Source organism: Ceratotherium simum, chromosome 27, assembly GCF_057802395.1.
Source record: "Ceratotherium simum simum isolate JZ-2026a chromosome 27, ASM5780239v1, whole genome shotgun sequence".
In the NCBI taxonomy this organism is placed as follows: domain Eukaryota; kingdom Metazoa; phylum Chordata; class Mammalia; order Perissodactyla; family Rhinocerotidae; genus Ceratotherium; species Ceratotherium simum.
Genome location: NC_141926.1, coordinates 227,500 through 239,411, shown reverse-complemented (window position 1 = coordinate 239,411; position 11,912 = coordinate 227,500). Strand labels below are relative to the sequence as shown.

At 40.4% G+C, this 11,912-nt stretch overlaps 1 protein-coding gene across 1 annotated transcript; it reads left to right on the top strand.

The window, feature by feature from the left end:
• The first annotated feature begins 1,804 nt into the window (after positions 1–1,804).
• Positions 1,805–2,731, top strand: LOC147913382 (vomeronasal type-1 receptor 3-like). Its single transcript, XM_087418228.1, has one exon. It carries the CDS (start codon positions 1,805–1,807, stop codon positions 2,729–2,731), a length of 927 nt encoding a protein of 308 aa, XP_087274354.1.
• The last annotated feature ends 9,181 nt before the right edge of the window (positions 2,732–11,912 follow it).

Here is an 11,912-nt window from a genome sequence, read left to right as displayed (position 1 = left end):
ATTTCCCCAATAATAACATCTTGTAAAACCATAGTGCAATATTACAACTAGGATGTTGTCAGAAATACAGTCAAGACACAGAACATTTCATCAAAACAAGGATGCCACATGTTTCCTTTTATAGCCACACCCTCTCCCTTTCACCCCTTCCCACCTGCTTAACCCCTAGCAACCACTAATCTGATCTCCACTTCTACATTTGGTCATTTCGAGCATGTTATATAAGTACAATCATAGAGTATGTAACCTTTTGGGATTGGCTTTCTTCACTCAGCATAATTCACTGGATTCATTCAAATTGCTGTGTGTATCAGTAGTTTGCTCCTTTCTTTGCTGAAAAGTATTCCATGGTATGGACATACCACAGTTTGTTTAAACCATTCACCCACTGAAAGACATCTGAGTTGTTTCCAATTTTTGGCTATTATGAATGACACTGATATTAACATTGGAGTACAGGTTTTTGTGTGAAAATAAGTATTATTTCTCTGCTATAAATTCTCAGGAGTGCAATTGCTGTATATTAATTACATGTTAAGTAATTTTTAAAGAAACTGCCAAACTTTTTTCCATATGACTGTATGATTTTACATGCTAACTAGTTATAAATGAGTGGTAAGTTTCTCTGCATCCTCATCAGCATTTGATGTTGTCACTTTTTTTTTTTAACTAGTCTGATGGGTGTGTAGTCGTGATAAAGAGTCTCACTATTTTTTGATGTTTGCTGTCAGCTTTTAAGTCTCACCGCTCACTCTTCTTCCTGTGCCGCACATCTGGGCAAACTGATCAGAAATCCCCATGCTCCCTCCTTTGGCACCAGTGGAGATTCAAACCACGCAAACCCCTTGCTGGCACCTGTGAACCCTCACCCTGGCCACACCCCTAACCACAGTAAAAAAACCCCATCAATCTCCTTTACATTCATTCTCTAGCCATTTTTATCTGTCCTGCTCTCCCCAGAGCCTCCTATGTGAGTAACAAGCCTCTTTCTACTCCTTGGTGTGTCTGTGGCATCATCAGTTTTGACTAATAATTAAAGGAAATAGTCAAGCAGAAAGATAAGGAGTCGTGAGACATGTAGTTAGGCACTACAAGTGTAAGTGCACTGATTATGGAGTGAGATTATGGTAATTCTAAGTTTTTCAGTTTCAGCAGATGAGTGGATCCTATTGCTCGAGGTAAGAGATTTAGAATTTGATGAAGGTAATATATAACTTGACTGTTGATTTTGATATTTTGAATTCGGTCACACTATCTACTTTAATCTTTCTTATATTAGGCAATCTTGTAACAAACAACAAAATATAATTAGTGTCAGATATGTTTTGTTTATCGGATTTTATGTGACATTTATATATGCTACAATAGCTATAATTTGTAAACATGAGCTATATAATACATAAACTTTTGGAAAGAATATCATTGTACAGATGCTACTGGTATTCAATGTATATAGAAATATAGGAATATTAAAAGATATGAGTTGAGAATTAAACCGTTTGAAATAAAACTGTCATATAAAAAGTCTTCACAATCAGCCAAAACTTTCCCTCAAAATTAAGTAAAATAAATGGTGAGAACATATGATACTCTCTGTCTTAATAAACATTAAATTCTGCTCTTTAAGTCTCTTGATGATCCTTTACTTGGGTGGAGCTGAACATTTGCCCATCTTGCAGGGAGGCTCCTGAAACTTGATAAATTACTCCTCAGTCTCAATTATTTTTAATCTTTATATTTGCGATCAAATTATTTGTCCATAGGATGTGCTGGACTTGGTTGGATCTATGAGAACTGAAAGACAATGATTTCCAGTGACATAGTTTTGGGGATCTTCTTCATCTTTCAAACTTGTATTGGTTTCATGGGGAATTCCTCATTATTTCTACTATATATGTACACCTTCTTTATTCTCCCCCAGAAGAAGAAGCCTGTAGATGCGATTCTTGCCCACTTAACTTTGGCTAATGCCCTGACAGTTGTACTCACAGGGGTCCCATATGTAATGTCATCTTTTGGAATTAGGCATGCGATCGGTGATATTGCATGTAAAATAGTGCTCTACATTCAGAGAGTTACCCGAGGTATTTCCTTGTACACAACCGCCCTCCAGAGTACATTTCAGGCGGTGACTATTACTCCAAGTAATCCTAAATGGGCCTGGCTGAAAAACAAAATTACATTCATTCAATCCTCTTTAATTTTCATCTGGATCATTGACATGGTCATCTATACTGAGGTCATCTTAAGAACTGTGGCCAACAGGAATCTCACTGATGACAGTCCTAGGTATTATACTGCTTATTGTAAAATCAGTACATTTAATTACCAGGTAGCAGTACAATTTCTAAGTACAGTATTCATTCGAGATTTGCTATTTGTCTCCCTAATGACGTGTAATAGTATCTACATGATGTGTATCCTTTTCAGACACCGTAAAATAGCCCAGCATGTTCGCGGTACCCTCCACTCTTCACACAGCTCTCCTGAAAAGAAAGCCACTTATGTTATTCTTGCACTGATGAGCTGCTTTGTTTCCTTTTACTGGACCAACACCTTTTTAACAGTTTATTTAACGTTGGATAATAAAAAAAATTTGCACCTGGACAACTTTAATAAATTTATTTCATTGTGTTACCCGACCATCTGTCCTTTCTTACTGATTAAAAATGAAAATAGAATTTGCAGACAGACCTTCATCAAAAGAAGGACTGGAATTTTCTCTTCTTGAAGAAAATTAAATGATCATGTATATACTCCTCAGCATTCTTCTGCACCAAAGGAATCACTTGTATGAGCATGTTTATCAGCGATTCCAGTTACAGTTTTTGTCCCCATTGTACTGAGATAATCTAAAGAAGCATAATCAATTTATTGTCAATTTATGAAACTTTATAGACATTAACTGTAAGGTTTAGATTATGATGCCCTGTATATAAGGTTTAAAACTTCATAAAATATAACACATTTGTAATGTAGAATGTTTTGTAAAATAGAAAATATTAAATCATAAAATTACAGAAATCAATAAATTTCAAAAGGATAGTAGTTACTTCTGGGTGGAAGCTAACCTTAACCATAAGTTGGTAGTGAAATACGTGTAATTATTAAAATGGTACTTTAACTTCTGTGTATCAGAAATATTTCATATTGAGTTTTTAAAATAAACACAATTCTTCACTTTTGCATATCAGTTGTCTTCAAGTTTTGCAATAATTATTCACCTACATTTAAGATAAAGCAGAAACATTGAGCTATCAAAAATCACACAACAGCTAAGAATTTTTGCCCTGAGAACTGTTGAATGTATAGGTGAAATTTGGCTTTCACTTGAAGACTAAAGGAACAAGGGGGCCACAGGTCCATGTCCAAGATATAGGTACTTCCCAAGGGTAGAGAAAAAGGGAGTGCTTCTCAAACTATCCGAGCTCAAAATGGCTACAATTTTAGCATATGGCAGGGAGAAGTGTTCAAAGAAGATGGCTCACAATTGGTATTAGTGTTTAGGTTTGGATTAGGGTTATGGTTAGGGTCGGGGTCGGGGTCAAGTTAGTGGCCAGGGTGTGGGTGTGGGTGAGAGTGAGGGTTTGGCTTTGGGTTCAGGTTAGGTTGAGGGTTGGGTTAGGCTTTGGTTTCAGGTTCGGGTTTGGATCAGGGTCAGGGTTACAGTCAGGGTCAGAGCTAAGGCTAGGGCTAGGGTTAGGGTTAGGGCTAGGGGCAGGGTTAGGGGTACAGGTAGGGCTAGGGGTAGGGGTCAGGTTAAAGTTAGGTGTAGGGATAGGATTAGGTTTAGAGTTAGGGTTCGGGTTAGGGTTTGGGTTGGGGTTCGGGTTCAGTTACCAGTTCAGGTTCCTGTTAGGGTTAGGGTTAGTGTTTGGGCTAGGGCTAGGTGTAGGATTAAGGTTAGGGCTAGAGCTTGGACTAGGGTTAGGGTTAGGGGTCTGGGTAGGGCTAGGGGTATGGGTTGGGTTAGGGTTAGGAATAGGTGTAAGGGTAAGGTTAGAGTTGGAGTAAGGTTCAGTTTCAGGATTGGGTTCAGGTTGGGTTAGGTTTTGGGTTCAGGTTCAGGTGAGTGTCATGGTCAGGGTCAGGGTCCAGTTCAGGGTTAAGGTTAAGGTCAGGGTCTGAGTCTGGGTTAGGGCTTTGGGTTCGGTTAGGGTCAAGGTTAAGGTTATGGTCAGGGCTAGAGTTAGGGTTAGGGTTAGGCTTATGGTCACAGTCAGGGTCAGGGTTATGGTCACAGTCAGGGTCAGGGTTAGGGTAGGGTTAGGGTCAGGGTGAGGGTCAGGGTAGGGTCAGGATTAGGGTCAGGGTTAGGGTGAGGTTCAGGGTCAGGTTTAGAGGTAGTGTTAGTGTCAGTGTCAGGGTAGGGTTTGAGTTAGGGTTAGCTTTAGAGTCAGGTTCAGGGTCAGCATCAGGGCTAAGGTTAGGGTTAGGGTTAGTGTCTGGGTCAGAGTTAGGGTTAGGAGTAGCATCAGGGTCAGTCAGCATTAGGGTCAGGTTAGGGTTTTTGTTAGGGTTAGGTTTAGGATTAGGGTCAGGATCAGTGTTTGGATAAGAGTTGGGTTTAGGGCTAGGGTTAGGGTCCGGTTCAGGGCTAGCACTAGGGTTAGGGTCAGGGTCAGGGTTAGCGGTAGGATTAGTGTCAGGGTCAGGGTGAGAGTGAGGGTCAGGGTTCGGTAGGTGTAGTTGTAGGGTTCGGGGTAGGGGTAGAGTTAGCTCTACTATCGCAGGAGTGCATGACGAAAGACAGTATATAAAAGCGGCAGCCAGGTGGCACCTGACAACCGGCGTGAACGTCAGCGGGACTGACCTGGATCGTGGACCGGTTGGGGTGCGCAGCCTGGCCCCCTGGACACTGGATATCATCCTGGCTCACCTCGTATCGTGTCTTTCAGCCCAGTGCAGCCCCAGGTCATCGACCTCAGGGCTCCCAGCTGGCACAGCGTGACCCCGGCCGTGGGATGGAGACTTGGAAAATGTTTTTCTGGCTGTCGCCCATAAGGTGATGGGGAAAATTCCCTTGGAGATGCCAGCAGGGTGGCTGGGGCTCTGGCACCGGCTTCTTGAGTGACCAGAGCACTTCCCGGGCTCCCGGGAGGACTTAGAAAAACGTGACAGGCGAGGAGCTTCAAACCAAAACCATGTAAGTCATCAGAGGATGACAACAACAATGGAGGAACAACAAAGGAATTGTTTGTATACTGTCATTTCCAGCCCACAAGGTCTTTCTAAGGTAGGCAAAGCCCAGAAGTCACTGAGGACATGAAATGACTGATACATTTGATCACAGAAAAGTTTAAAAGACAAAATGTGTCTCTGCATGGGCCACAACAAAGTCCAAAGACAACACATGGGGATGGGGAGCATGTGTGCAAATGCATGTGCGGTGATAAGAATGTTGATTTCAGCAGTTCTTACCATCATGACAAACAAGCAAACCAACAAAAATGGTAGAGGGTGGGAGGAAGAGACTTCACAGCCATCCACTCAACAAATCAAGTCCTCATACATCCATACAACGCCACACTGAGAGTCTGTGTGTGTTTAAAGTGAGGTAAATGATGCCAAACTGTTCCATGAAGGTAGAAAAAACTGTTTAGATCTTCTTTTGCCATTAAAATATTTTTTGTTTACAGTGCACGTATTTCCCTTAAAAAAGAAAAGAAAAGAAGAGAAGATGTTAAAGGCAAACATAGAGAGTGAACAGTTTAAAGACAGAAACGTAGTTCTCATAATAGAGAAGTCTCATCCTTTTTGAGCCTAGGGAAGTATTTTGACTAAAAATAGAATTTCTATCTTTCATGTAGCTTTACTCAAAGGTAAAGAAAAACCTTTGATAATTTCTTCATCAAGAGCAGACTAGAAGTTAGAGAAAATTATCCTTTTAAGAAAGAGAAAACCAAATTCTAATTCTGCACCAGCTTACTTCTGATACTGAAACTCAGTTAATCAAATTCATTTCAATCTTAACCAACTTGACCATGCACAAAACTTTTTTCTCAGAGTTTTTGTTCCCACAAACCTTTTAAAACCTTTTTAAAAAACAAAAATATCTTTATTTTTGTACTGTCTTTACTGAAAACATCCATCTTACTTTCTTTGAATACAAAGATGTTTCTCATTAATTTTTAGTGGCTGTAATCACATATATTAATTAGAATTTTTAACCCTTAGAAACCTTAATTTTTAGTGAAAACTAAGAAGCAAGCAATTATGAACTGTCTTTTACATTAGCATTTTGTGGCTTGGCAAATTTATAAATACTTTTTATAATTTTTAGAAACATGTTATTTCATAGTATTCTCTTAATAAAACACAAGGCGTGTTTATTAATAGACTCAAACATCTTTTAGCTTCTCTATCCTAAGAAGTCAACAGTGGATAAACCTATATTTAGTAATTAACTTCTACTATTTTATCTTATTTGGAAATGATCTAGATAGTCAATGAATTTTTATATCACAATTTCACCTAAGAAAACTTCAAAGTTTCAAGTTACCAAAGAGATTTTGGAAGTTAAGTACACATACCATAAAATATAATTACTGCTAAAAGTTTATCAGAGTGATGTCAGCATCGTGGTGACGTGAATTGTTCCCTTTGTCTCTCCCCTCTAAGGTAAAACCAAACAGACATCTATTGACCAACACAGGATTCCCTACACAGCACAACGGGATGCCTGAGAGGTCCATGCAGCTGTAGGGGAGGAAGATAAACCCTCTACCCAGTCTAGGTCCTTCTGCCTGGGCTACAAATTAAATTGACATGAGACAGAATAACAGGAGAGAATCATTCAAAGCTTTATAACGTGTATACATGGGAGAGACTCAGGAAAACTGAGCAACTCACCAAAATGGCTGAGCTGCCAGTTTAAATATCATCTTCAGCTAAAGAGGAAGGAGGATGTTGGGGGTAGCAGTTTGGGATTTCAAGGAGGAGGAAGGCAATTTACATGGAGATGGAAATGTAAATGGGCCAATTACAGACAATGTGACCTGAGAGACATGTTTTACGTTACATTAAAGTTATCTTATGGCATTAGTTCCTTCCTGGAATGGGCCCTTCTATTTTAAATTCTTCTAGGCAGTTGGGGGGAGGTCATAGTTTCTTTATGAGTCTTTTGTTCTTAAAAACAATTGAGCCAAAGAGACGCATCTTGGGGTGGCTGATTCTCATCCCCCACACAGCAATACATCTGAAGGTGGGTGGACTGGACCCCCAGGAAGCAGTGGAAGTAGGGAAGCGGCCTGTTCCTCCTCTGTGGTGGCAGTGATCCAGGACATGGTCCTTACATGGCAGCCAGCATGACTGTGAGTGGAGGCAGGGGCAGCCCAGCCTGCACGCAAACACTTGTGGAGTGGTAGATGCCTGGCCTGCGAGAGCACCCACCGAGCAATGGCTGCCCTGCCAGCACGAATGTGCCCCACTGAGTGGTGGCAGTGGCCCAGCCCACATGAACATAGAGTGGCCTGACTGGCACAACTATGAGCAGATGGGGCAGGAACAGGAAAAACAGCCCCCTGCCACCCCCATCCCCATGGTGGTAGGTGGAGTCTGTAGCCAGAAACATCAGAAGCCAAAGCAGATGTGGTGACCGATCTGTTGGTGGCAACTCCGACACCAGCTTCACCAGCTATGTGGCTGCATACAGGTCCCGGGTCCCCAGGCCCCCACCAGTGACAGCAACATGTGTGAACCCAGCACCACTGGCAGTGGTGCAACCAGCACCCAAGACCCTGGGGAGAGCAGCAGAGGTGGAGCATGTGTCTGAGCCCACAGAGGACCAGTGGAGGAACACAAGACCCAGGTGATCAGAACCAAAGTAACCAAAACCTTACCCAAATAAGAAAAGGTGATTACTACCACAAATGCACCAGCAGAGGATCAATTCATCAAACACCAGGAAGAACTACAGTAACACAGCATAACAGAAGGAAAATGACAACTCTCCAGAAACCAAACCTGAAGCCACACAAGATTACAAACTAACTGACAGAGAACTCAAAACAGCTGTCATGGAGAAACTCAATGAGTTACAAAAAATTCAGACAGAAAGACAGTTCAATGAGCTCAAGAATAAAATTAATGAACAGAAGGAATACTTCACCAAAGAGATTGAAGCTCTAATAGAAAATCCAAACAGAAATTCTGGACATGAAGAATACAATTAATGAGATTAAAAAATAATGTAGAAAGCATAACAAAAAAGAGCAGGCCTTATAGAGGAGAGAATTAGTGAGCTCAAAGATGGAGACACAGAAATGCTTCAGGTAGAGGGGGAGGAGAGAGAAGTAAGATTTTTAAAAAATGAATAAATTCTTTGAGAAATATCCAGCTCAATCAGGAAAAGTAACATAAGGCTTATAGGTCCCCCAGGGGGAGAAGACAGGGAGAAAGGGGCAGAAACCTTATTCAAAGAAATAATAGCTGAGGGGCCGGCCCAGTGGTGCAAGCGGTTAAGTGCGTGTGCTCCGTTGTGGCGGCCAGGGGTTCCCTGGTTCGGATCCCAGGTGCGCATCCACATGCTGCTTGGCAAGCCATGCTGTGGCGGTGTCCCATATAAAGTAGAGGAAGATGGGCACGGACATTAGCCCAGGGCCAGTCTTCCTCAGCAAAAAAAAGAGGAGGATTGGCAGCTGTTAGCACAGGGCTGATCTCCTCACAAAAAAAAAAAAAAGAAATAATAGCTCAGACCTTCCAAAACCAGGGAAAGGAACTGGACATGCAAGTACAGGGTGCCAATAGAACTCCTAATTACATCAATGCAAAAAGACCCTCTCCAAGGCATATAATATTAAAACTGTCAAAAGTCAATGGCAAAGAAAAAGTTTTAAGGGCAGCAATAGAGACGGAAAAAACCTACTAGGAACCCCATCAGGCTTTCAGCAGATTTCTCAGCAGAAACCTTACAGGCTAGGAGAGAGTGGAACGATATATTAAAAATACTGAAAGACAAGGACTTCCAGCCAAGAATACTCTAGCCAGTGAAATTATCCTTCTGATGTGGTGGAGAAATAAAAGCTTTCCCAGAGAAACAAAAGCTGAGGGAGTTCATCGCCACTAGGCCGGCCTTACAAGAAATGATGAAGGGACTCCTCCTACCTGGAACAAAAAGACAAAGGTTTACAAAGCTTTGAGCAAGGAGATAAATAGACAGACAAAAATCAGAAAGTTGCAGCTCTCTATTAGAATAGGTTAGCAAACACTTAATTATAACATAAAAGCTAAAGGGAAAGAAAGCATCAAAAATAACAATAAGCACCTCCATTTGCTCCCAAACTCACAACACAGAAAAGAATAACTTGTGACAACAAAAACATAGAAGGGGAAGAGGAAAGGGATGGGACCTGCTTAGGCTAATGGAGATAAGAGGCTGTCAGAAAACAAACTATCTCATCTATGTGATCTTTTTTACAAACGTCATGGTAACCACCAAACAAAAAATCAGAGCAGAGTCACAAATCATAAATAAAGAGAAAACCCTCACAGAAAACCACCATATGGAAATGGCATTCAGAAATACAAGGAAAAAGAAACAATGGAAATATAGAACAACTGGAAAACAAAAGATAAAATGGCAGTATTAAGCCCTCATATATCAATAATCACTGTAAAAATAAATGGATTGAATTCGCTCATCAAAAGACACAGCATGGGTGGATGGATTTAAAAACAAGGCCCAACAAAATGCTGCCTCCAGGAATCACATCTCAGTTCTAAAGACAAACATAGTTTCAGAGGGAAGGGATGGAAGACGATACTCCAAGCTAATGGCAAGCAAAAGAAAGCAGGTGTAGCCATACTTATATGAGACAAAATAGACTTCAAGATAAAAAAGATAAGAGACAAAGGTGGGCATTATATAATGATAAAAGGGTCATTCCACCAAGAAGACATAGCATTTATTAACATCTATGATCCTAACACAGGAGCACCAAATTACTGACCGAAAGGGAGAAATTGACAGCAAAACAATAATAGTAGGGGACTTTAACATCCCACTTATGTCAAATGATAGATCATCCATACAGAAAGTCAACAAGGCCATAGACGCCTTAAATGAAACACTAGACCAGATGTACTTACTAGATATATAGAAAAAATTCCATCCAACAACAGCAGAACACACATTCTTCTCAAGTCCACATGGAACAATCTCAAAAGATAGACCATATGTTGGGAAACAAAGGAAGCCTCAATCAATTTAAGAAGATGGAAATCATATCAAGCATCTTTTCCAACCACAGTGCTATGAAACTAGAAATCAACTGCAAGAAAGAAGCTGGGAAAGTCACAAATATGTGGAAACTAAACAACATGCTACTGAACAACTATTGGATGAACGAAGAAATCAAAGGAGAAATCAAAAATACCAAGCCAGCCCTGATGGCCTAGTGGTTAAAGTTTGGCACACTCTTCTTCGTTGACCCAGGTTCAGCTCCTGGGCATGGAACCACATCACTCCTCAGTCAGTAGTCACACTGTGGTGGTGGCTCACATAGAAGAACTAGAAGCACTTACAGCTAGAATATACAACTATGTACTGGGGCTTTGGGGAGGAAAAAAAAAAGAGGATATTGGCAACAGATGTTAACTCAGGGTGAATCTTTCCCAGCCAAAACAAAACAAAACAAAACAAAACAAAACAAAACAAAACAAAAAAACCCTGAATAGAGTTAATAAAAAAAAAAAACACCTAGAGAAAAATAAAAATGAAAACACAACATACCAAAACTTATGGCATGCAGCAAAAGCAGTACCAAGAAGGAAATGAATAGCAATACAGGCCTACCTCAACAAGCAAGAAAAATCTCAAACAAGATTACCCTATATCTAAAAGAACTAGAAAAAGAAGAACAAAGTCCAAAGCCAGTAGAAGGAAGGAAATAATAAAAATCACAGCAGATATAAATGAAATAGGGACAAAAAAATAAATAGATAAAACAAAAGGAAACTAAGATCCAGTTCTTTGAGAAGATAAATAAAATTGACAAACTCTTAAGCAGACTCACTAAGAAAAAAAGAAAGAAGACTCAAATAGATAAAATCAGAAAGGAAAGAAGAGAAATTACAACAGACACCACAAAAATGCAAGGCATTACAAGACAATACTATGAAAAGCTATATGCCAACAAACTGGATGATAAGCTAGAAGAAATGGATAAATTGTTAGAATCACACAACCTCCCAAAACTGAATCAAGAAGAAACAGAGAATCTTAATAGACCAGTCACAAGTAAAGAGATTGAAACCGTAATCCAAAACCTCCCCAAAAGCAGAAGTCCAGGACAAGACAGCTTCCCTGGTGAGTTCTACCAAACGTACAAATAAGACTTAATAGCCATCCTTCTCAAACTCTTCCAAAAAAATCAAAGAGCAGGGGAAGCTTCCTAACTCATCCTACAAGGCCAATATTACTCTGATATCAGAACCAGACAAGAAGGGCAGAGAAAAAGAAAAATACAGACCCATATCACTGATGAACATTGACGCAAAAATCCTCAACTGAATATTACCAAATTGAATACAACACTTCCAAAGGATCATCCATCATGCCCAAGCGGGATTTATTCCAGGCATGCAGGGATAGCTCAACATCTGCAAATCAATCAATGTGAATACACCACATTAACAAAATGAAGACTAGAAACCACATGACCATCTCAATAGAGGCAGAGGAAGCCATTTGACAAGATCCAACACACATTTATGATAAAAACTCTCAGGAAAATGGGTATGGAAAGTACCTCAACATAATAAAGACCACATATGGCAAACCCACAGCCCAATGTCATACTCAATAGAGAAAAACTGAAAGCCATCCTCTGAGAACAGGAATAAGACAAGGATGCTGTCTTGACATGAGTACAGCCATGTTTGGCCGCTCCATTGACCTACAGCCACCAGCA